General features: G+C 35.0%; 1 protein-coding gene across 2 annotated transcripts in view; it reads left to right on the forward strand.

Annotated features, from left to right (window-relative positions):
• LOC130674274 (protein pangolin, isoforms A/H/I/S) overlaps window positions 1–27,299 on the forward strand; it is a 109,706-nt gene that overhangs the window by 10,071 nt on the left and 72,336 nt on the right. For both annotated transcript variants that reach the window (XM_057479556.1, XM_057479557.1), the window contains exon 3: window positions 5,127–5,230. In XM_057479556.1, the coding sequence (XP_057335539.1) occupies window positions 5,127–5,230 (104 nt within the window). The remainder of the gene's footprint in view (window positions 1–5,126; window positions 5,231–27,299) is intronic.

The following is a 27,299-nucleotide window of genomic DNA, read 5'->3' on the forward strand; positions in this document are numbered from 1 at the left end:
TCCCTGTTCCTCGGTACGGAGCCTGGACTGTCTTAAAGAAGGACTGAAGAAGGACCGGTTAGTGTCCTGTGTTGTGGTTGTCTTGTATAGCTACGCTGGTCGAGAAAGAATGCAGTATTGCGGTATGACGAGGATAAATATGAGAAAGGAGTGGGCGAAGGTACTTCCAACAGTGGGTTACACCCTTTATTGCTATGCATCCTTTATTTATTTTATTTTTAAACTCTTCTGCTACTTCTGTCTTTATTTATCTTTATATACATAAGCTATCTTTCTTTATTCTTTATATTGCTCCCACTCTTTTTCTTCGAGTTGTTGCCGACAATACACTAGTAGGCCCCTGCTGTATCCCGGGTATCCCCGAGGCCACGAACTCAAACTCCGACACCTCGTGGCCTTGCGGCGTTGCCGTTTCGGATTTCGCGTTGCCGCCGTCAAGTTCGGGGACGTTTTTTATTTTTATATTTTATCGTATTCTTTATATTTATATATATGTATATAACTCGTAATATACTTTTTTTTACTTTCGTAGTCTCCGTTTTCAATATTTTTTTTTTGATGGATTTTTAAATAAATTTTTCAAAAATTGGAAAAAAATTTCTTTTTATATCTAGAAATAAAATATAGCAGTCAAAAAATTTTTTCAATGCATCCTTTCAAACATTTGTGCGAAATTCAAAATTTTTAAGGTTTAATTCAAAAACTCCCGCCTTAGGGGTTGGGTTAATTTTAAAATTAAGAGTTGAAAATTTACAGTAATTTTTTTTCTATCATTTGGGTGAGTTTTGGAAGTGGGATAATAAAAATTCAAAATTCGTCTCATCCTTTTGTTGCTTCAATTCGAAGTCTCAATTTTCAATATTTTTTTTTATCCTTGGAATTTTTAAATAAATTCAATAATAAATGAATAGGACCTACAACGCACGCTTCCACGTGTACTCTGCAAACATACTTTTGAAAAAAAAAAAAAAAAAAAAAAAAAAATTCAAAGTATTTTTCTTATACCCCAACTCGGTTATTTATTTAAATAATTTTTTCTTACGAATAAAAGTCAAAATAATAATAAAAAAATTCAATTAAATTTATAAAACGGATGTATGCAGTTTCGGGCACTGCTTCCGGTTTTAAAAGTGAGAATGAAATATGTAAAAAAAAAGGTCGTTGGACCGAAAATATCTTCTACACGTGTGCAAACTTTAAGCTTTTGCTACGATAAATTCTTCGGTTCGTTTATTTCTCTGAAATAATTGTGAGCGCAATTTTAAACAGTCCTTCGAATTTAATTATTTAATTTTTTCTCGTCTGCACAATAGTTTAATAAATTTTTCTGATGTTAAATTAATAACTTTGATTAATTAGCAAAGTATTAAAATTTTCGAATCACGAATTTTATATGCCGCAATTTTTCCGTATATTAACATGACGTTAACGCGATCCTTTCTCGTATTTCCTGTGTCATACTTGTATTATTATCACACTGTAACTTATCTTTTATTTAACATTTATTGTACATATCTCCTTGAAAATAAAAAAAAATAAAATAAAAATAAGTAAACCTCAAGTATTTTATCTTATACTTAAAGTTTATCTCAGACTTATTTATTTACTTTTTTTTATTCTCTTGTATTTTATTTTATAATTTTAACCCCTAGACATGACGTGCCTTGAAACCACGACAAATCGCTCGTAAAATTCACTTTTAGTATACTTAAGAGAACCAAGTACGTTGACCAGAACGAATGGGCACGTTTCGTTGAAAATCTCAACGTGTAGTTGTGTTGAGAACGAGAGAGAAAGAGAAATTCGTGCCTCAGTCCTCTATTTTTTTCTCTTCATTTATTTTATTTTTTCATTATTGTTACATTTACTCCACTCCAGACCCGCAGATATTGTAGAGCAATGAATAAAAAAAAAAAAAATATATATCAGTGATTGGTTTAAAAGAGAGATCAGAGCCTTGAGATGGTTTCGAACCGCCTATTGTTCGCGTAGTCTCGTTACTACGAACATAGCTGACCCTTGGTGTGTACAAGTGAGCACGTACTCTATTTTTTCGAGCAACTGTACAATTATTACTTGCAATATTCTGCAATTAACTATCAGTTATTAGCTATACATTAAATTGGGGCCTTAGACTCGATGTACGTATGAATAAAAAAAAAACTAGGCTCGTCAAGAATTCATTTCATCACCTATTGACCTTTTCGGTTATTTTTATTCCTCATATAAATACAAACGTGTCAACGTTACAAAGGAAAGATAGATATTATTATGAATTGTAAATTGTCGTATAATGAATATTTAAATTCGTTCGAGTTATTTGTTGGACACTTAAAAATATGTTCCGCCACTGGTACGCATGTACGAATGTGACTAAACATGAAAATAATAATAAATGTTTTTTGACAAATCGCCAAAGGGATTTAACGACCTTAAGAGTACAAAGAATACGATGAAAACATTCGTAGTTTTTGGTAGAAAACATAGTTTACCGTCGATTTCTCGGTAAATCTTTGGCTTGAAGAATTCAAGTATGAAAAATAGCGTGACTGAAGGTAGTTACACTTGTTGCTTGGTGAACAAAGGGATTTTTTGGGAGAGGAACGGAAGGTTACACAAAACATTTAAAACACGACTCACTAAAGTACACACTAAAAATTCCAATCGGCCATTCGTACGTCCGTTATACTTTTCCTGTGGATTTTCTCAAGAAAAAAGTAAGTTAAGGCTGGATAGGATGAAGGTGAATAAGAGATGGAGAGTTGCATTGAGATAAAAAAGACCCCCCGTATCGAAACCCATGAGACCGGATACAAGTATGTATTTTCTATTGACACACCGAAGACTGCGCAAAAACCCTACGATCCAAAGAGGCCCATCTATGTCATCGTTTCTTTTCTATTACCATACTAATAAATATATATATGTACATATATATATTTGTGTGTATGTATTTTCAGGGTTAGATTTGTGTCTGAAATCTGTGCGGTCCTCTGCTCCCGCGGGGATACACTAATCCCTGACCTTTTTCCTTTTTTCGTCTTCATCTGGTTTCTCTCTTGGGAAAAACGGAAAAACGTTGAAAAAACCACTGACTCATTCTCTCCTTCTCACTCTACAACTCAACACACTCGTTCACAGTTTTTTAGTTTCACTTTTTTCTTTTTTTTCCTGTCTACTTTTTCATCTTACTCATGCTTCGAGCAGTTTCGACAAATTGACCGTTCAAATGTTATTTCAAACATGTGTGTTATGTCAAATTAGTATAACGGATTCTATAAATTACTTTTTTCTTTTTTACTTCAACAAATTTTCACCATTTACTTGTCGTGTAATTTTAACCCGACTAATAGACGGTAATTATAAATACAAATATTTATAATTTATGACATCTCGAGTCTTCATAAAATATCTTAAATCTTTTTCCACCAACACTGATATTAAAACACCGAAAAAATACCTGATAGTTGATTATTAAATTTGAAAATGAAAATTTTCCCGCTCAATTTATTCAGTTCAAAAATGACCGCCAGGTGGCAAAAATTTCTCGCATGCAAACTAAGAGTTAAATTGAATAAAATAATTAGCCTGGAAGTCACACTAAAATAAACAAACTAAATTGAGAGTAAAAAAAATAGACAAAGGGGAACATGGAACGTAAAATTTGAGAACCACCGGGCGTTTTGTGATGTCGGCAGGTCGGTAGGCCAGGTTATACAGTTGATGGACCAGAGCTAATCTAAAAATCGCCGGAACTTCACAATTATAGTAATTTACCAGCCGACAACAAGCTATATACATAAGGTTGCCTTACGATGGTATTAACACACTCTTATTACCTTTTTTATTTTTATTTTCTTATTATTATAATATATTATTTCTTCTATTGTATTATTTTTTATCATTACTATTAGTTTTATTTATTTATTTATTTATTCATTCATCTATTCATTCATTCATTCATTCATTTAAAGTAACCTATTCTTTTCAACTCCCGAGCAATTGTTGAAAAGTTTTATCCCAACACTATATAATTAAACAATAAAGAAAGATAAATATAATGACGGGTGAACTAGTTGACTTATTAACCTAAAGTTTAAATAGTAAACAAACAAAGTTTAATATCCTAAGAGAGAGCGAAAGTTTGAAACTTAAAGTTTGACAGACTTGTGTGTTTCTTGGACTACTCGACAACCGAAAGGACAAGTATAAGTATAATACACGTCATACATTTACTGTACATAGACAGTAGGAATAGAAGTGACGGTTAAAGACGCGTCTGATAGTGGGTGGGGGGATGATACGGGTGTGCAAAGGGTGTAGATATACGATGACTTACTATAGACGATAACTGTATGTTACATACTCCCATAATCCACATATATAGATATACATACATATATATTGGTAAACTATGTGCGAGAGGTTGTAAGGCGTGTGGCGCACATGTGCAAGATAACCGCGCGAGCGTCGTTTAGATGCGCGCGCTTCATTCCTTCTCGACTATACCCGACTCTATATATGTATATATATATTTCTTCTGCCATACATATATACATTATATATATATCTATATATATTTATGTGTGAATGTATGGGTTTGTATTTTAACAGGCGCGCCGGCGTCGTCGTCCATTTTGGCTGATAGGCAGTCCGATAATATTGGAGATTATATTATTTGGTCCTCTTATATTTTTCATACGATACCCAATGTATACATCTATTAATAAATAACAATGATGATATGATTATGATAAATAATCTCAAGCGGTTGTAAATACTAAGCAGCTATTTAGGGTCTATTTTAAAAATACCAACTGCAGCTCTTTGGTTGACAGAAAAATTTTTAATTGGTCTTGAAGATGATTGAAATGAACGTTTATGTCAACACGCGCTTTGGCGTGCGTATTAATAGACGGTACATATGATTACTAAAATGATTTAATCGTCCTTTGTTATATAAATTGCTGCTGTTTAATGTGCCGTCATTCAACATTTTCTTTGACACTTTTACGAGACTCTATTAACTTTTTGTTGTATTCTAATGGTAACTGTTAATAGAAACTTACTAAATAAACTTCACTTGTCTAAACATTAATGAACATTTTTTTTATTATTTCTTTCAGGCAAAGTGGATCCAACGCCGCACACCTCATCATTCAACATGGGTTATCTCGTGTCACCATATCCCTATCCAAATGGTGCCGGTGGACCTATTCCAGTATCTATGGTAAGTTATTTTTATTTATTTTTCTGGTAAGACAAAAATTATAAATAAGTGCAACTTCAAGTTTCAAATTATGTTTATTAATTTTCTTTAAATGTTACATTATATTTTACAATGTATTACAATTTTGAGTATTTACTAATTCTCGTTCAAAGAACTTTTATCTAGTAGAAATTTATTTTATATTTTACACATTACAGCTTTTATAAAGAAATAATCGATCTGTGTTAAATATGGGAAAATAAAAAATTCAAAAACTCATAACGCGGTGTTAAAATGAAATAACACCGGTCTAGGAGGCGTAATTTGGTGGTTTTAAATCGGTGTAAAGAAGGGGGAAATTGCGTTCGCTCAGAGTATTAATTTTGGAAAGCTTATAAAACACAAAAAATATTCACACAAACACACACACACACACACACACTCGCACACTGTTTAACTGTGATGATTGAGTAAGTAAACATATTCACAAAGTAAAATATTTTAACACTGGGAATTTTTTTTAACACCAGTAAAGAATATTTACACCGGTGGTGAGGTTATTTTCACATTACTTTCAGTGTTGAAATTTAACACCGGAAATTTTAACACCTACACCGCTTGGACTTGTTATTTTTTACAGTGTACGTATATCACTTAAATTAGACTTACATATTAATAACACAGTGTAACGTATGTTAAGTTGTCAAAAACAGTATTATATTTAGTTTATCCTTAACTATAGATTTTTAATGCTACATAATATGCACTTTTATAGCTAATTGTTTTATTGATTTTAGGAATTACTAACAGCTTAGATCTCGTATTAACTACTTTCTGTAAATATAAGTTTTTACACTCTTCGTAATAGTAACAAATAACATTTACAATAAATGACTCTTTGATTTTCAGAGGAGTAGTGTTTATATCATATGAACTTATTTTATTTATCGATTTTGATTCAAAGGCTGTTTGAAGAGAATGAATGTTACAATATAGAATGTCAGAAAAATCCTGACATCGCAATACATGTATAGATACTATGTTAATTTAAGTATGAAAAAGTATAAAAATTATTGCAACGCAACTGTGATAAGGGAAGTAAGAAGTGTAGTATAAGATAAAAAAAAGAGTACAAATATGCAGAAAAATAAGTCAAAATTAGTGTAAAAGCAAATGTAAATAATTAAAATAAGACAAAGATAGTTTTGTAAAACACGCTATGTGATACAAATAAAAACGCTATTCTATTCTATTCTATTTATCAATTTTGGATAGAGGCTACATTTTTGACAGAGTTGTTATAAGCACTACCCTAAGCTATAGTGCCATAGCTTATTACTCATATATATTTCATATATATTTATATTCATAAACGATCGTCTACGCGTGTTGGAAATTGATAAAATTCAAAGTCAAAGATCATATGGAATGGGAAAAGTAAACAAAAACAACAGAAACAAAATAAAAAAAAAAAGATGTGTTTACTGAACGCGACAGTGTTGATAGGGTCCCGCGAAGTGATAAAATCAAGAGGTCTCTTGCACTAGCAGCGTGATCAATGAAATTTTCCGGTGGATTCGCGTGCCTGCGTCGCGATGGGTGGGACTGAGAGGGCAGACTGACAAAGAGCGTGTGCATGTGTAAGCTTTAAATAACGTAACGTGCGTATAGAAGAGTATGCTATATATCCACTTGGTGATAGTCAGATACTCACCACACGAACACTCGTTCGCGCTTGGCACGAAAATTGATTCGCGTGTGCGCGCACGAGGTGGTCATAGCGCGGGTTTGAAAAGGCAGGTAATTTAACTGCGGTGAAGCATATACTGGGCTAAATACTCACTAAAATTACCCCGATTTTAACGTTTAAGAGAGCGTGATAATAATTAAATAACAAACTGCTCATTTTTGTCTCGAAAATTTTTCTAGTTACTTTTTGCCAGTTCCCAAGCGCTTCTTCTTCACCAAGCAGAAGAAGAAGAAGAAGAATATAAAGTTATGGTGGTCACGACACCAAAGTCCGTTTTTTTTTATTTATTTATTCTTTATCTCCTCCATTCCATTTCTTATTCTCTTGTCTTGAATTTACCTACTCCATACCCGAGGCACTCATCTTCTACCGTGTCATTATGTCGTTATTTCCGACAACGAGCGTGTCTCATCGAGAACCTACCTACGCTTCTTCTTCTTCTTCTTCATCATTTTCTTCTTTTTCTTCATATGGGCAACTCATATGTGTTGAGGTGTCTCGTACCAAAAATCATTTTTTATCATCTCATATTTTTTATTCTCATCTCATCTAATCTAAATTATTATTCCATGTTAGTTTTTTTACTTGTTCTTCATCATTATTTTTAATACCAATCGAGATTCGGTAATTAACAAAAAATTGTCCCACGATCAGCTAAATAGAAGCGTTGAAATTTAAAACCTTATTTTTTATAAAAAAATAATAATAACAATAACACTGAGGCTTGGTTTTAATTCAAAACAATACAATAATGGGCACGGCAACATCGTGCACGTATGAAGCAGTATATTTATAATACCGCGAATCGCCAGATCCTCATGGCGGCGCGGTGATCGCTGCTCATGTAATGCTTAAAACGTCTGTCTCTTTGTCTCCAATACATCCACGCATACTTATACCGCGTATGTGTAAAGTTGTGTTACTGCGCAACGGAAGAGATGGCATTGTCCCCATTGTAAACCACTACCGAGACTGCTATACATGTTCGCACACATGAGCATGTGCAGGGGTCCAAGCCGTGCAATCTTTAGATCTAAGATTCCTCTCTCCACACACACATTCATAAATACATATATAAATAAATATATATACATGTGATTCCATTTGGCATTTCCTCACTTAAATACCGCTAATTGTTCGCCAATGACCACGATATTTTTATTTAAAACGCGTGGGAGAGTCTGTCAGCAGTGTTTCAAGGCCTTTAAAACCTCTGGCTTATGCACACCCACGTAGGTCGTTAACACGTCAGGTTTCTAGTTTACCCACCACCAGAATAAATATCAAAAATTAACCGATAATATTTTATACTTTTTTATTGTCCCGAAAAATTTGAGCGGCTGCGTAATGGCCGGGGAATTTGTATTTTCTTTTGTAATACCAAAACTTGACCACGAAATTTTCCGGTCTGGACTTCCATAAATTTTCTTTTGCCCACCAAAGATGTCCGTTCGAGATATGATTTAATCTTTAAGCTTCTTGGTGTATTATTTATCGTGGTCGTAAATATTATTTATGTTTTATTGAAAATACGTAAACATGAGGATTAAATAAAGGGGTAGTCATTGATATAAGTAGCCGACAGCCGTCTACGGTTGTCATGATCCACGTTTTTATTAACTGGGATTGCTACCAAGTCGTACACTTGGAATCTCGTTTACCCGTCTCATTATATGGATGTACGTACTGAGTGTACGTCTGCACAAGATGCCCAAGACTACTGATACTCAAGACGTGTCTCGCGTGATAGCACTCTCTGCAATCTTGAGATACACAGCTGGTGCCCACTGACAATTTAACGCTTACGTGTCTATTTATTAACATTTACACAATTTTATATAGAAAATTATATATATATTGCACACCTCGAATGCGAACTGAAGAAGTATACAGAAAAAAAAATTTTTCCACCGGAAAATCATTTTTTCTGCGTAGTGATCTACTGTCGCCGAACTTAAAAGCCGAGTTTTTGTCAACTTAAACCATCTAAACTAATTTCTTATTTAACTTTATGTCTATATTTACATTTTTCTTGACTTAAACGCGATAAAATAATAGAACGCAGGTAAAAAAACGGAGCCTGTAGTTTTGAGTTGAGTATTATGTGAAAAGTGTGGAATTACTTGAGACCGCCAACATTTTTTAGTAACACCCTCCCCCCCATTGAGAAGCCTTTTAAAGGTATAGTCCTGTGCATAAGGACCTTATTCTATCTTCTAGGGGATAAATGAGCTAGAATAAACGTTGAAGGCCCGTGAAAATTTTAAAGAATGCCCAGAACTAACTGGCGACTACAAACTTGGTCATGAATAGTCGAGCAACGAAAATAAAATAAAATAAAATAAAAAATGGCTGAAAAAGAGACAAGTATGCTTAGCCTAGTATGCTCCAAACGGGTCTCAATCTTGTTTCTTATTTTATTTTTTGCTCCATCTCTCTCGTCCTCGTGTGTCTCGACGCATAACTCAACTTTTCGAGTCTCGTTAAAGTGTTTTCGAGAAGAGGGAGGGTTACATCCAATATAATACGTATGGATACACGATAATGTATGCGCGGATGCGGTCTCTCCACGCACCTTTTTCGCCTTAATTTGAAATGCCTCGTTAGATTATTATTTTTTATGTTATTAAACATTTTTGTTCACTCGAAATTATCGCGCGGTTATTTTTTCGGCGATAAGAAATTATTTTAAGTGTTTTTTTTTTTTAGATTTATTTTTATTATTTTTTTTTTGAATGTAATGGTGAAGGTGTCCATTTATGTGTAGCTTAACTGATCAAAATAGCTCAGGTATCCCAAGCCCGTTCGAGCATCACGAGATGGAAGGAAAATAATAATAAATAAAAATAAACGAGTGGTTTTTTTTGTTGAGGTGTAGGTAAAAAAAAAAAAAAAAAAGAAATCAGCATTTTAACACAAGTGACACGAGAAATTTTCAGTCAAGGGACCAGCGTGGGAGTAAATTAGCATTTTAAAAAATTTTATTTATAAAAAATAATGAATTGACTACGACTAGAACATTTTTATTCTCACGTGTACACCTGTACAATAAAATTAAAAATTTCTAAGCGTGTATTCATCTCTGGGCATTGAAATATTTTTTTAAAATTCATAGATCGGGCATTCGGACCAACGAATGCCCGATAAATGAATAAAAATAAAAAAGGTAATAATTTCTTTGGATAAACGGGGAATCGGAGTGAACACATATGGGGAAGGAATGAGGTGATTGTGGGCGATGAGAGGGGCGTGTCTTGACTCGGTGTAATAGCCGGTAAGCGGTGCTATTATATGGAGAGTACGGTGGCTAAAAATATGTGACGTCATTCTTCACAACTCTGACCACACCCGAGTAATAAAAAAATTAACGTGTATAAATTCATCAGATTCGTTTCACTGCCGTTATGATGTTGATGTTGTTGTTGCTGTTGGTTTATTTACTGCCGATTTAACACACGGAGATACACCTCTCCATGTCCGCATTGTAAAATTTTTCGTAATAAAACATTTGTTTTTATATTACTCCGACAGTCTCACTACACCTCTGCATTTTAATTAACTCAGCAAATCGGTTCATAAACTATCATTTTTTTCCGACACTCCAAGAAATTTAATTTATTTGACAAACTTTAACATGTTTATTTATATTTCTCGAATAAATTACAAACATCATTCCATTATATGTTGAATTTAATCATCAGTCAAAATAAGTCATCGATTTAAATTAGTTAATTAGTTCCGTATAAATCATGACAACCGAGTTTCGACAAAAACGCTGTCAAGAAACACGCGGTCGAATTTCTGATCAGACTTTTAGTCATGTTAAATTTCAAGTATTTTAAAAAAATTTCGATATTTTAAAAAGACGAAATAATCAGAAGAAATATAAATGTGTGTATATATTTTATAATACCTCCAAATGGGGCATGTAAAAAAAAATTTAACAAACGTCTTAAAATATCTCGTCTTTAAAACCCGATCCTGGAGATAAATATTTATAAGACATCGTGACATTGGTTTTCATCATTTATTTAAAATACTTTTTTATTATTTAATTCTTTGCTTGATACTTGGTCTTGTTGGTGATTTAGTTTAACCCTCAGCTGCGGTCTGTGACCGTTTACGGGTCTCTGGCTCCTGTGTTAACTCTGGCTCGGAACGACGAACGGAACTAACCAAGATTTCCCGCGATCGATAAAGCTCGCGATCGGTTTTATTCCACTCTCGCACCGGTTCTGTCTGATGCTGAATATCCACTGTAGTACCATACCTACTAATATTATACTCGTTACTCTTATTTTGTTGTTTTCTTATGCTCTCTCGTATCGGGCGTTCCTCGCGAGCGATATTCCCGGCGATGGAGATGAACGAATAAGTATATAACTATAGACCAAGAAAAAAATGAAAAAACAAAAGTTTATATAAAAATAAACAAAGATAAAAACAACGAATAAAATAAAAGTTCACGTGCACACACACACGTAGCAGACAGTAATTGAGCTCTCGCGGCGCGTATTCAATGGCGTCTTTTTCACCGCGTACACTACTTTTAAAAGAACAAGAATAAGGTTCTGTAGAGACAGGGGGCAAGGGGTTTTGTCAGCAGTAACCAGAAGACGCCGCGGAGCGTGACACGACGACAAAGTCGATGACGAGTGACGACAATACTAGTGTAGTATAGTTTCAACGTTAATTAACAGAAAGGGTTTTACTGCTGATAGACTTGCTTGGTTCCCTTTTATAGACATACATACATATTCTGACAAAGAAATTGGCAAAAAGGGGTCGCGAAAAGTTTGCGTGTTCCACGCACGTCACCCCCGAATGTCGTTTAAATTTTCAAAATTTATTATTGAAAGTGTTTCAACTAAAAATTTTAAATTTAATTAATTTATCATACGCGGCTTTTACTTTTGTCCTTTTACTTTTAACTCCTTTTCAATAAATGTCTGTTGTAGTATATAACGTATCATATATTCATCAAAAGAAATTTTTAATTTATTATTTAACAAAGGGCTTAATTTCATGTTGAAAATTATTACGTAATATTTTTCATTTTTTATTTCAAACCTGGACAGTGGAGAGTTTAAATGAGGGTGTTATTATTTTTGGTTATTTTTACAAATTTAGACACGAGCTAATGATAGAAAAGAAAAAAGTGTTGTTTAATGTTGCGTTTTGCTGACAAAACATCTGCTGCAGATCTAAAAGTATTGAAAATTTAGCACCTGCCATTTCTTCTCTTCTTTCTCTGGTGAACTTTATAATTACGTAGAAATTAAATTATTTTTAAATACTTTTATTTTTTATCTATTCTAGTCGAGAATATTCTGATGGCAGATGAAAAAAAAAAAAAAAACAAATAACGTATTACAAAGTTACGTTAAACTATTATTAAAAATGTAAAATTATAATAATTATTTCAAAGCTGCTTATATTCCGCACAAGCTATTAAAACTTTGGTAATTATCGTACAGTTAATTACGTAATTAGTTGAGAGAAAGCTTTGGTATTCGTTAATTTACTGCATGAGGATTACGCGTAAACTCACGTGGAAATCCTAATTAATATTCACCAATCTTGCGATATTTTTACAAATCTTCGGTTATTTTATCAAAACTAACTATATATCGATACACTAGAACCGTTTAGTACTTTATACTCAATCGAACAAACAAATCGTTAGCCAATTATTCCACTTAATTAGACCAAAAGAACTCAAAACTGATCCTAATTTTGCATGAACCTGAAGATCGGAACGTTTTCCGCAACGTAAAAAAAATTGTAAAGCAAAATTTTACTGGATGACTAGATTTCTGAAATGTTTCGCATATAGATGCTGGTATGTCAGCCAAAAATCTTAGGCCGCCCCAATCTCTGGAACTCGCCCTCAAGCAGCCGAATTGCCGAAATTTTTATAATTTTCGTTGCGCGAAATTAGTTATCAAATAAAATAAATTTAACATTTAAATGTTTTGAGTGACGAAACGTTAAGTATCCGCGTAGATTTCCATTGTAGGTGTCAGCGTGTGCGGTAACGAAAGGGTGAAAATATACAAACAAGGTTGTCATTGTTATAACCAAGTGCTGGAGAGAATCACTAGTATTTCTCGTTTGAAATCGCTCGTACAAACTGGTAGCGATGGTGATGATAGAGGAGACAGAGGTAGAGGCAGAGAGTATGCAGAAGTAGAGGTAGAGGCGGAGGTCCAGTACTACATACATATAACACCTAGTGTAGTGTAGCTATAACTATATCTATAGTTGGGACGAGAGATAGAGCAAAATAGAGATACTGTTAGCTCTTTGTGGCATAGTCCGCGGTTCTCGCAACAGTTGCCTCTTTGATACGTTCCACGGACCAATGGGTTCGCGCTTCGTTTTTCACGTAACACCACCCTTGAATAATGCCTACCTAACAATCGTGGCATCCTACTTGACTGCCGCTTACTACTCTCGTTTTCCTGTTGTATGCATTATCTATTATATGCTTATGCTTCTCCAACTACTGCTACCGCTACCGCTAACACCAACCTGTGCGTGGTAATTACTTTTTTTTTACCTCAATCTTTTATTTTTATTTTTTTTTCATCACCCAAGTGTTAATGCCATTTCCAGTGGCCTTGGCAAGTTCTTTTGTTTAAATTTAATTTTAGCTTTTTTATTTTTATTCAACCGGGCTCTGCACTTTTTTCTCTATCACACTCAAGTCGGGGGTCGTTAGTATCCTTGTTGCACTTGAGCAGTAAATGGAAACTTTGTTCGCGTTTCTCTCTCAAACAAATAGCCATTTTTTAAAAATTAAAACGCTGATTGCTAGATTATAGAGTAGTGCATCGAGCCTCGCTCTTGATTTTTGAAAAGCTTGGGCAAAAATTGCTACAGACCCTCCTTTAATAAAATATGTATTGTATGTGTAATAATAAATAACAATGATAATGTTAATTGTTGGATGGATAAGGCGGTTCTGAGTGTCTTGAGGCACATCAGACAACTTTGACGGTGATTGTTTACAAGGGATATTAATCCTCGGTGATTGTAAGCTCGTTTAAACTTTGCACAGCTCTAAAAACAAGGCGGTGTGTTGAATGTATGAGTTGCATGATCAGTGTGGGCATCAACAGTTAACGTGTCTGTATTGTTTATAACACCGGTTAGTAAACAGGTAACAGTAATTTAATCATTATCATACATAACTAATGCCTTTGTGATTACTCACCGCAGTATACATCTTACAACTTTATTTCCTCAATTTTGCATATGCGTCACTAAAGTAAATACTTGCTCGGAGAAATTGTTCTTGTTTGAATTGTTATGATGTCATAGTAAAGCCGCACGGGAAAAAAGTTTCGTCATCATACCAAAAGACGGGATAACGTAAGATTTCGTTGGTGACAAACGTGACTAGCTTATGGTAATAAATTAATTTGTGTTATAAACACATGAAAAAATAGCCATGACCATAATTAAATTTTCAATGGTTACAGCAATTTGTGATATGCGTCAATTTTACTATGGCCATAGTAATTCTTACATGTGTTTGTTTCAATTTCTGTTGATGGTCAACATGGTCCTACTTTACTATGAAACTATAGTATTTTAAACGAGAATAATTTCTCGGTGTAATACTGAATAAATTTTAACCCACGAAAAGTTACATTTTAAATAGGCGACAAAAAGGATCTGCTTTTTAACTGTCTAGACACCATAACCACACCCTTTTAACTCTACACTAAAATTTTATTTTATTTAAAAACCCGTGTGCCGAATATCGCTTTTTTTTACCTCATTAATTCCATCATCGATTTACGATAACTCCATCCAGGTGACAAGGAATTTTGTCTGATTGTATGACTCAGTTCTATGGAATTAAGCCTTCACTGATGATAATAATAATAATAATGAAAAAAGAAGCTACATCTGATATTTCAGTATGTAGTTTTTTTAAAAATATTTTCGCCTTATAATCACACGTTGGTTATAATGAGAGGCTTTATCGGTCACCGCACCTACTTCTGCGTCAAGTGTCAAGTGCCAGTGGCGGGGCATCGGTCACATATCCAAAGATGTGAATAATATTCTGATTCACGAGCAAACATGTGTACAAATGTTTTTTTAAATGACATGGGGAGTTGAATTTTAGCCGGTTTCGCTTCTTCAAACAGCCTCTGATACAACTCACATCAATTAGTAAAAAGCACGTGTGCCTAAACTATTTAGATTATTATTATTTAAAAATAAATGAACCTCGTTTTAATTTATTTTTATTTAATCTTCACTAGCGTTAATGCTGATTGCTAAATATACATTGTTAATCAACATCAACATAAAATATAATGTAATGTGTGTAGATATGTGATGTTGTGGATAAAATAACTACTCAATTAGTTTGCGTGACGCTATCATTTAGAGTGTGATGTGACCGCCAATGAGGATAGTTTGTTGAGATCCGCGAGTCTGCGTCCTATCTCTGCGTCGAGCTCTTGGGCTGCTTGTGTCGATTCTCTCATTCGTATGCTATGGTATGGTATGGTTTGCTTTGGGTTATGTTCTGTTCTGTTCTGCCCGTGGATCGCGGATGATCGTGGGGCGCTTATAGTACGGCGGTGTTGCCATGCCTCGCGCACGCACCAAATATTTGACGCTAACCATCGGTGAAACACGCTTGTTCCCTCCGGTTTACTAGCCAGCTCGAAAACATCGGCGCCCCTTGTTATTTGCATGTCCCTATAACACATACTCTAACACACACTCCACACACTCAAGTTGATGCTTCGTAACGTACTATTTTCAATTTAACTATTTTTTTTTTATTTTTTTCTAACCTTTTATTTAAACTCGGCTCACGAGTTTTATTATTTTTTTTAAATTCTCTAAAAGTTTTTTCAGCCAAATTCTACTCGACACTTTTTTTTTCTTATATTCAAATATTTGTCTAAAAAAAAGTGTGTGTACAAGTACGTACCTTTTTAATTTAACCTGAAAAGGAGGCTTTGTTTTGCTTATTGAAAAATAAGGTAAATGCTTATGCTATATATCTCTTAAGAAGAGAAGGTTCGTGACGAGAATAATTTGAAAACAACAAACGCAAAATTATGAAAACCTCGGTGGTGTATTATAGTAGTCGATTTACGAGCGATCGTTGCTCGAATACGCCGGATGCGCTGATGATTCGTTACGCCTTGCTTTAGCTTGAGTCTTCAGTTTACTCTTAACTTCTCCCAGCAGTCTTATTCTTGCTCAGTGTTGTTTGAGTCTTCTCGCTGGTCTTGTAAGAGAGCTAACATCATAACGTTAAGAGGGAGAAAAGATGTAAGAAGGTCGTAATTTTCGCATTCCCTTCTTAAAGTTGAGGCCTCGTCGTTCATCGGATATATGCGCTTGCTAAAATAGCTCCAGGCATCATCGCCCAGTAGAATCCAAAACATACAACTCTTCCATCCACTCTTTTAAATCCCATAGTTTTATTTTTAAACTCACTGGCAATCTATTGGGTCTATCTGCGATTGCTAAAACCTGTCATGTTTCTATTACTTTAGCAGTCGGTGTAATTATCGTACTCTCGGTCTCACTCCAAGAAGCTATTTACGAGTAATTAAAGTAAAATAATGGAATGCGCAGTATGAAATAAGGCAGAGCATAAAAAAAATTTAATGTTAAGTTTAAGATTGTCCACTTGACGTGCATTGGGCAGCTCTCGGAAGTAATGCACTCAGGCAAAGAGCCTTGTGCAGTATCTGCCTTACATTACATTACTTGATACGTAATGTTACGATGCATGCACGTGTGTGTTCTCGTTCTTGACGTGATGTAAACTTGTCTGTGTGTAGACTTAACGCCGGAAAAAGAGCATTCGTATGACGTTCATTCGCTCTGCTGGTAGCTGGTAGATGTTAGCGTATATATATATATATAAATATATGGTAGAGTATTAGTATGTATGGAGATATAGAAGCTGAAGCGAAGGGGAATAACAAGAGGGACGATGGATAGCAACCAACAGGGCGAGAGTGTCGCGCATTTAGATAATGCGTACGCTCTCTTCGCACTCAACTCGGCCGTCGCTCAGCCGTAAAAGCCTGAGGCAACAACGACGAGCGTCCTTTTATCCTCTTGTAGTAACTTTGGTAGCCGTATACAATCCCAGTGCACTCTCCCGACCATATCCCTGTGGTATATATTTATATATATACATATACATATATGTATGTATATACATACTACTGTAACGTCTGGTTATTGCGACAAGACAGTCAAGAGAATGTCGTGTGAAGTCTTTCCCATTAACGCTGCGTAATTGCGCAAAAATGTGTGAAATAATGCATACTCCCAAAGTTTACCAGATGCTTCTGCTTCTTTCTTACAACTATTACACTCTTTATGCTTTTCTACCCTTGCAATCAGACATTACTTTGCTTTATTGCATACAACAGATGTATCTTTAACTGTCATTCACTCTTCTGTTGATGCTTGTTCACTATATGTCGTTTAATTGTGTCATGATAATTATCTATATCTTATAAGATGTGACAATAAAATCTTAATGCAGGTTTTTAAATTCTATTGATGTGGATTTTTGGATATCGCAAATATATTTACATAATGTTCATTGGTACAAAAAAAAACTTTTTGAAGGAAGAAATTTACGAGCGAAAATCCAGAAAACTGTTAACGATAAGTTTCTATATTTAAATTGAAAGCTTACTTTTTTCCAAGTGAGAAAATTAAGTCATCTAGCGGAGACTTTGAAACTAAATCAACGCCCAAGAATAAGCAGGGAAAATTGATTAGAAAGTGAAACAAAGTTTTTATATTGTATGGTAATATGATGTATGATGATACACATTATCTGAGGGATGATGTCAGCAGCTATAAGTTGAATTTGAAAGTAAAGTCTTGTTTATGTGTACGTTATATGTGTATATAGATAATATATGTTATTCGTTTATGGTGAAAGCGGCTGGCAATTATTCTTCCTCGAAATCCTGAGGGAGAGAGAATATAGAAGGTATCAACCGATTTCTCATTTGCATGAAAAAGAATGAGTTCCAAGGCCAGGTATTGCTATTTGCTGGCCGGTTTTAAATATTTGAGAGCCATCAGTCTGGAGAGGAAGTAGAAATGATGGAAAAAAACTCGATGATCGATAAAACGGGCTAATATATTTTTATTACTTTTTAAGTTTAAAATATTGAGACAAAACAAAGATGTTGGATGGTTTCACCTTCATTGGTGAGGTTGATAAATTGAAATATTTTTGAGTTAACTGTCAAAGACTCGAGTAAAAATGGAAAAGGGATCCGATGAGGACGGGCTTCAGGGATAGAGATGAGTTTGAGCCCGGAGCTCTGAGCCCAGAGTGGACGTTGATGATAAATGATTTTGAGAGGTTGAAATATCTTTCGGGAGACAACTAAACAACTCATCGGGTACGCTTTCATGTAATTGCATTCGGCACGCCCCGCCTCACCCGATGCTAATATCTAGGGTTCGGTTAGTTCGCGCCTAGTGAAAATTGCAGTAGACGATTGTTCTCGAGCAAACTAAACTTTAAACGTCTAAAGACCCCGACCTCAATGCATTCTTTATCATTTTTAATAAATTATAACCATTGCAATAATAAGTACAATAAAAAACAATACAAATATATAAATAATATTATTTTTAAATGACTATAGAGTCATGACTCGGGCTTGATTGCTTCTGGCAGGAGTAAAAAAAATAAAAACACATAAAATACATCATTAATTATCTGGGAAGATGACAGCCTGCTCCCTATTTTGCAATATTTTTTTTCAGCCGAAAAACAATCATTCACACGGGCAATCTTAATAAAATGTTTACCTTAAACAAGGAATAAAAAGAATTCAAGTATGAAATTGAGGTGAAAAAAAAGATATTAGATTGTATGTTATTAATTCATCATATCCGGTACATTACGTAACAAGACCGAATAAACGAGTCTGTGAATCGAAAGAGGAGTAGGAGGAGTAGGAGAAGAGTTTGATAGAAAGGGAGGAGGCATATCAGGAAAAATAAGTTTGGACATGTCGGAGGTGTCTCGTTTCCATGTACGAGTCGAAACGAGGGCCGGAGAGCGTTGAACACTATCATTTGGCAAGCAGAGGCCGCGGTTGGTGTTATGGACGAAAGAAGCCGAGGAAAGGGTCCCGTTAGCGCAGGGTCAAAACTCCTTTTTATCTCCATCCTTGTTTTAAGCTTCACCTGATGGATCCAGCGGTCACCCCCGCGACCCAGTCCCTACCGCCTCAGTCCACGTCTCACCCTTCCTCCTTCCCCGTGTATACACGCTTTCTCATCTCGTTCAGGACGAAGGCCGAGGCTCCTTCTCAGGTATAATATAACCCAGCCACCTTCTCCACCTCTTGCTCTCAACTTCTTCTTCTTCTTCCAACTCTTCTTATTTCCTTCTATCATTTTTTTACCTTTTTTCTTTATACCTTATTCTTTTCCCTGCAGAACGAACAGAGAGGTTATTTATTGCGGGTTTGGCGTTTTTATTGGATTTACACAACTTAAATACCCGCGTGAGACTTGCCTACTGGCATCAACATAAATATTGTATTTTCAGAAACGAATAACCGGGTGAGAATGAGCATGTATTGGTAATAAATAAACTACAATACACATGTATATATCTATATAACTATATATCCTGTGTGTATAGTGTCTCTTCGATTAACATTGCGCGTGGATGAGATACGATGAGCACCGCTGTATCAAATTTCCGAGTCTGAGTTGTGGTCAGGGCTGTAAAATACCCAGCTCAGTGTATACCCACTCACATGTATGCACAAATATAAAATATAAAATAATAAATAAATAAAATAATCATTGGATGATAATTCTCTTGTCCTCTCCTTTAATGAAATTTATTTCCTTGTTTGCGCCACGCGTTACCGGCCCCGCAACGGATCGTTATACTCCAATGATTCTCCTCGGTGTAGGCCGATAAATAATAACGATAAAGTGAGAGAATAAAAGTAAAATAAAAAAAATGCATCGTATCGTTGGCATATATCCCCCTATATAATACACACGAGTTCATTGAAATCTCAAGACACTCGAGAATGCGTCTGAAACTTTTTTCTCTCCGTCTCTTTTTCTCTTTCTGGCAGACGTACATTATATTCGTAACCACGACGTTAATCGCCTTCTTATCTAGCGGGTAACAACGTGTAGGCATTCATCCGTCATCCAGTAGCTCTCACTTGCACTTAAAAAAAGTTCCCGGCAAGACTAGAGCTAGTGTGGGAGGTCCGACCCTTAAACTCCCCTGCCCCTACTTGTCAATTCAGCTCTCCCTCGCGTTACTCGAGTCCGCCATTGCTAGGCATATACAGTACATAGTAGTCGTCTCATGCATCCCTTCGGCCATTGAACGAAAAGTCGAGCCCTCGACCACTCGAGAGTAAGATGGAGCAAAGGGGGAAACATACTGGCTCTCTCTCACTTTGAGGACCACGGAATGCTATGGAAATCGATTGGCCAATTATAGTCCCACCGCCTACTTCGCCCTTTGGCGTATCCCCCAATCGAATAGACTCCATATAGATCCATATCTATATAGATTTATACATACATACATGCATACATACGTACATACATCAGTCCAAGGAGGTTACTTGGTAATGATAATACGTCTCAGCGTGGGAAGAGTATCTCTGGTTCACTCCAACCAATTCCCTCGACCTTGCTCTCAATTACGTGGTCGAGTCTTCATACTCAGTGCTAAAAGTCACGCGATCAAAATGAAACCCATTTCAACAAGTGTTTATTTGATTAATAAAACTATAACTTACTGTTATTATTATCACCATAAATAGCAGTCTTCAACATTTGACATCATATTCCATCAAATCATATGTTTTTAAAAATAGAAGCTAACCTTAAGCTTATCGGTTAACATATTATATGTATATATATAAAATAAATAGATAACGAGATCAGTCCAAATAAACCTTGGATTTATTTATCGACCAAGCGGACATCGGTGTCTTGATAAAGAGCATCAAGTTTACCAGAAAGAAAGAGAGAGAGAGACGCCTACACTGGCGACTCGTCTGCATCGATAGCATACAACATATATTACGATAACAATTGTACGCCAGCAGAGAGAGAATGGTGAATAAAAACAGAAAGAGAGAGTTGGAATGCGCCCGGAAGTTCCGCTGATTCGATTATCATATCAACTTATCGTGCCGGCGCTCTTGTTTGTCCGGTCACGTAACCTCAAACATCCATATATAATACGTATAATAAAATATGCTATGAATTAACGATACATTTAATTACGATTGTGTACTTAATTATTTCTTAGATACGATCTTTATGTATTTAATAAATATCGCGTGTATTTAAAACTGCATACGTCCCTGAGGCGTGATACAGAGCGGCAACGGTGTATCAACTTTAAAACAGTAGGGAAGTCTACATAAATCCAGAAAGGGATACAGTGGCAGCAGCAGCGCGTTTGTCAGCCAGTGTCGACACTGACGGGACCGCGGATCCTCGTTACCGACTCGCGCTTTTCTCATTCAGTGCCAAGCACATCTGATCTCTCTGACCTTTCTGACGATCCATCATTTTCTATCTCTTCACAAGTGTTTACGTAAGACTGGTTAAGTCATCACAAATCTTATTTATAAAATTTGAATTTTCCCGCTCAAATCCAAATTTAAAATATTTAAATTTAAATTCCGTGAGATAAAAAATGTCAAAGGCTGTCAAAGATTGATAAGATTTACATTGATGAATATAAAAAGGGCGCAGAAAAAGCCAACTACAGCCCTGTTAACGTCTTGTCCCCACTATTTTTCTCACTCACTCGCCGTCGTTTTAAATCGCGGTCTCTCTTAACTTGTATACTATACTTGTATATTAGAGTTTCGCGTTAAGCTTGTCGGTGTGGCGGAGAACCTCTAGGTAATGGTAGTAAGGACCCGCGTGGTCTCAGCTCAGTCCACCGGACGTGATTTAAGCGGTTCTCAACTTGTCTGGTGATGTTATGTATACAAACTCGACAAAGCTACAACCGCCGGGAGCTGATGATGAGCTCATACACGACGTGCGGCGGTGCGTTGTCACGTGCCACCAACTCGTTAACTGCCCTAACGACCAGGGATTCGCGCGTCGTGGTTTCATCGATAATTGGACAATGGAAATTCAGTCTTGACAGCAATTATCATAAGAATAAAGCCTACATACATTACATGTCCACATATGTATCTATATATGCATATATATGTGCAAGTTATATTTATGTAGAGTAGTAAATGCGTTTTTTAATCCATACCGTCAAGCTGGTGTGTAGCATAATGGTGCACATCTTGCAGACGCGATGAATAACAAATCGACTTGCCCTCGACTCTCCTCGACCGATTCTCCGGTCACGTCGATCGGATTCTCTTGCTGGCTTCGTCGACTTAAACTTTAAGAGACGAGAAAAAAAGACTTGTGTTGCTTTATAACTTATATATACTCATACATATACCCACATATATACATATATAAATATGTGTTCACTAAAGTCTTTAGACCACAACAGAGTAATTCTAATTCTCAAACACAAGTATTCGAGTTCTTGGAAATTTAACGTGACTGCCATGCAAAATAAATTCGTAAAACTTTTACAAAACGATCGGCAACGCAAGATCTATGTTTATACATCGTAACTTAAAGAGATGCTAAATAGCATCCAAAACCGTATATAAAATATATCAAGATTTTTTTTTTTCATCGAAAAAGTAAATTCATTATCCATAAAGTGTATTTTTTAATATACTTATACTTATGTAATAAACAATAAATCGTCTGTCAATATTTCGTATCCTTTATTTAAAATCTCATTATTATTTTTTTTTCTCATCTTAATAATTCTTTAGTGTGGGCCCTGTATAAATACAGGCCGACCGATTATCTCAAGATCAAAGAGACCGCTCTTAGTGACTCTCTTACACAGTTAATTTATTAACAATATATACCGGTACCTATATATACCTACCTATTTAGATTCAGACACTTGTCTTGTCAAACACAGGTACTTAACGTACGCGAAAAGTTCCCATGATAACACTCTTATTATCTCTGTTATAAAATATATTCAAAAGTTATCTTCTTCATACATTTAAGCTTTAATCTTAATTGCCGCTATTAATTAATGTTAATGTTTTGGTACGTAATTTAACGTAAACTACCGGTTGACGTGTCTCATAAAAATTAACTCCCGTACACGTTTATTCATTTAATTATATTTTTTATTTTTATTTGAGTAACTTTGTTTTTAATATGCGATATTCTCAGCAAAGACTCATTATTCCGATTTCTACGCCACTGTAAATCTCATAAGGGCTCATTATCCTTATTGAAAACCGGCTTTTTTCGTGAATTTTATTATATCAGGTAATGGGTCTGCTCCTCTTCATCACGTTATACGCTTGCATCACTAAAAAGACTTCTCGACTCTTGATACTTTGGTTATACTCGGTCTTTTACATGAAATGGGCCTCATATAACGATGATAAAATATGACATGACCACAATCTTCTTCTATATGTATTTATATACATATACATGTTATATATCTTGCCTTTTTCTTTACCTCATTTACTTGATCAGGATTCACCGTGAAAAAGAATAACGTGCCATGATTCTCAAGTACCCTATTATAATTTATAAATATACTAAATTTACTTTTACCAATTCAATTTATTTGTATCCATGTAAAAAACAATTTCCGATAATACTCACATTTTTTTTCCTTTTTTATTTTTGTTTCAGGTGAGTGCTTATCAGTTTATCTAAATTATCACTAATAAATTAGATTAAGTCTTACTACTAAAGTAAGTTTTATACTTTTATAAACTCTTTTAAATATCTATCAATATTTTATTGACTATTTATTGGTACACGAAATGAATTATTCATAAAAAAAAAAGAGTGTACTTGACAGTACGTTCGTGTTCTCGATAGCAGAATATAACAGGATTCGATGAGCTAAAATTAATAATAATAAGAACAATTGGGGCAAGCGTGCGCAATGGGAACATGTGCGTAAATTCATGCATTTCGGACTGAAATGCATGGGGTTGCGTGCACTTCCCATTGCGCACGCTTTCCCCACGTAACTCTAAATTTGTTCGAAAAATCAAAATTTTACTTCTTACTACTTCTGGGCTAAGAGAGAAATCGCGTTTTACCCCAAAATAAATAACGTAACTTGAAAAAAGGCAATAAATAAAATCGGTTATCATAAGAAGTTTGAAAAAAAACCTCGTAATAAAATAAACGAAAAAATGCTGTGTAAATATTTAAAAATTACAAAACACAAACAGATAATATATTGTTAATATTTGACTAAATACATATATCGTGACCCTACACTAGTAAGTATCCCAAATAGAACACTTGCGACTTACAATAGATCGTGTGCACAACAGCGGCGTATACTTGTAGTAGGCACAGCGGGGTGGGCTAAAGCCATAAGTAGAAATAATAACGCGTATAATACTCTCAGTGGCTTGGTTGCTGTAGTATATTAAATAAATATGACACGCGTGTAATATGACTGTTAGAAGAGGCGCGGTCGACCCCATTTGCACCCCATCAATTGCATGCGGTTGTCTATCCCCCCTGGCACTCAGCCTCCCTTCCGACCCCTGGATTTCGCCGCAACATGACCACTATCCATTCATGTTAGCGCCGTGCTACCGGTACATATTACTCAGAGGCTTGAATTTTCACGTCTGCGATGATATTGATTCGAAAACACAACACATTGCTTATCATCATCATTATCATCATTGTCATCGTATCTCTTTGTTCGCAAAACTCTGTTTAGTTTATGATCAACGCTCTTGGTTACAAATATCGTATCACTAAACAAATCTCAAATTACTCGTGATAAATATTGTTGGGACATTGTGCCAATGAATAGTCTGGATGTCATTTTAAAACAAACTATAAAAAGTCGTTTAATAAATCCAGTGTCCGAAGTACAATGAACAAAAGCCAATGAAAATTTGTTTCCGATGGTTGAATCAGGTGAATACTTACATGATCATATCATAATGATGACTGATGAATAGATAGGACTGTCGCATTCCCATGACAGCCGTTAAATATTTTAACCCGGAAGTCACTGGGTGCGGGTTCCGCCGGCACCATTAAATCTTTCAATAGCCAATGATCCGAATTCACATCTTTCCCCCTTAACTTTTTTTATCCCCTACTCAAATATTACATGGAGGTTATGATATTATAGAGGCATTAGGCCCTGGTTACCCGGCACTTACCAAATGATTTATCAATTGAGCTTGCCAATCCCTGGACTAGTGTGTAGTGTTGAAATATTATAACATCATCATATTTCCCACTATGGTTCACCCTAATATTATCCCTCTTGTGATATGCCTTGGTACCCACTCTTAAAACTCAAATACTATGGATTATCATAACAATGCGTGCCTAATTGCGGGCTAATCGTCGCTCCAGGCTTTTTAAAATTATATTTTCGATATAACATATATATATATATTTTTTTTTTTAGATTACTATAATGACAATAGTTCTTGTATTTAATTTAAATTAAAACACAATTCAAAGAAAATTATAATACCCTTATAAATGTAACAAGATCGTTGATATTAGGGACAGCTTATTTCGGATGAGGGTCTAGTTTGATGAGATGGAGATAAAATGAATGTTGAGTAGTTTAAAAAAAATTGTTTATTTAAATAAAAGATGTTTCCGCAACAAATTAGTCGATAACAATTTATTACGGAGACAAAGTTAATATTTACTTTATAATTACAACGTATAATTGCTAAATAAATCAAAAATGATCAGTCGGTTAAAAAATACACAGATAATTATAGTGGTAAGGATAAAAAATAGCCAAGGTTTTGACAGTTTGTTTAGAGCAAAAAATGAATTTTAATTTAAACGAATTCAAAGTTACATTAAAGTTAAAAGTTTACGAGTTGAACTGAGCCCCCATATAGTCGACTGCAATGACGTGCTAATTATATGATTTCACATAACGAGATGCGGGTCCTCTGGTGAGGAAGGGGTTGAGATGATAAACTGCATTCGTAGAAGAATATTTATTTTTGTGTATTTTATTATTTTTTTTTCGTTTCGTTCATCTTTCTGGCCATTGAGGTTTAGGTCTCGTTTCGCCAGAAATCACAGGCTACAGCTAAAGTTTTTAGCGCCGGTCACTGTTTCATTCTTTCTTACTCTCTCCCTCTCATTCTCTCGTAGGGTTATAATTTATAGCGGAAGCCACAGAATACACAATCGGTGTTCAGCAGCCGAAAGTCTCTTACGACTGCGGTAGACCGTACTCAAATATCTTTTTACTTTTTCACTAAAAAAAGTTATTTATATTTTTTTCTCAAAAAAACTTTCGCCATTTAAATATTACGAGTAACAAAATACATTATCTTTACACTACCATAATAATAATAATAATAAAAATAGGTATTATATAAAAAAAAATTTAACACCCCTTTTAATATTAAACCGATCATAACGCGACTTGACCATTATGTTGACTCAACTCATCGTATCCCGCATTACCGTCTATTAATATCATAATATAAACATAACCGGCAGGTTCGCGGGCATTCAGCCGAGGAGAAATGTGCGTGTGCGTCACCCTGAGTGTGTGTGTAAGCTAAATATGTATAACATATTACACTAGTAAAGGTTAGGATACATAAATGCAACCCCGTAGGGTTCGGCGATCGGTTGAAAGGGGGCAGAATACTCGGGCCATGGAGGGGAACAAGTGGCGCGTGATGAGCGGGGTGTGTTACATCCATATTATCGAGGGAGAATTCTGGGATCCCTGTACAGCACTTTTAAATCCTCAACGATCCCATCTACAGGTCCCCTATTTTATTTTTTTTCATTATATTCCTTTTTAATATTTTATGCCGTATGAATAAAAACTCATGCTTCTTTTTTCATCATAAATTTATTGTTTTTAATTTTAATCTGGTAACATGTACATTTGTTTAGTTATATTGCATAAATGTACAAGATAAGAGGATAAAACATAATAATAATAATAATAATAATGTTGGTTATTTTGTAGTCACATCATACTGCTATATACGCGAATAACCGCGTCGGCAATTTAACACGTGCGTGATCGTGATATCACGTATGTAGTATACATATGGTATGTTATGGATATGAAAAACGAATGTATATACTCACGAATAGGATTAGAGTTATGTATAAGCTATATTTATATTTATATTTATATACATATACATATACAGAAGCATACGACGATACAAATTATACCGA

The sequence above is a fragment of the Microplitis mediator genome, chromosome 9, assembly GCF_029852145.1.
Source record: "Microplitis mediator isolate UGA2020A chromosome 9, iyMicMedi2.1, whole genome shotgun sequence".
Classification (NCBI taxonomy): domain Eukaryota; kingdom Metazoa; phylum Arthropoda; class Insecta; order Hymenoptera; family Braconidae; genus Microplitis; species Microplitis mediator.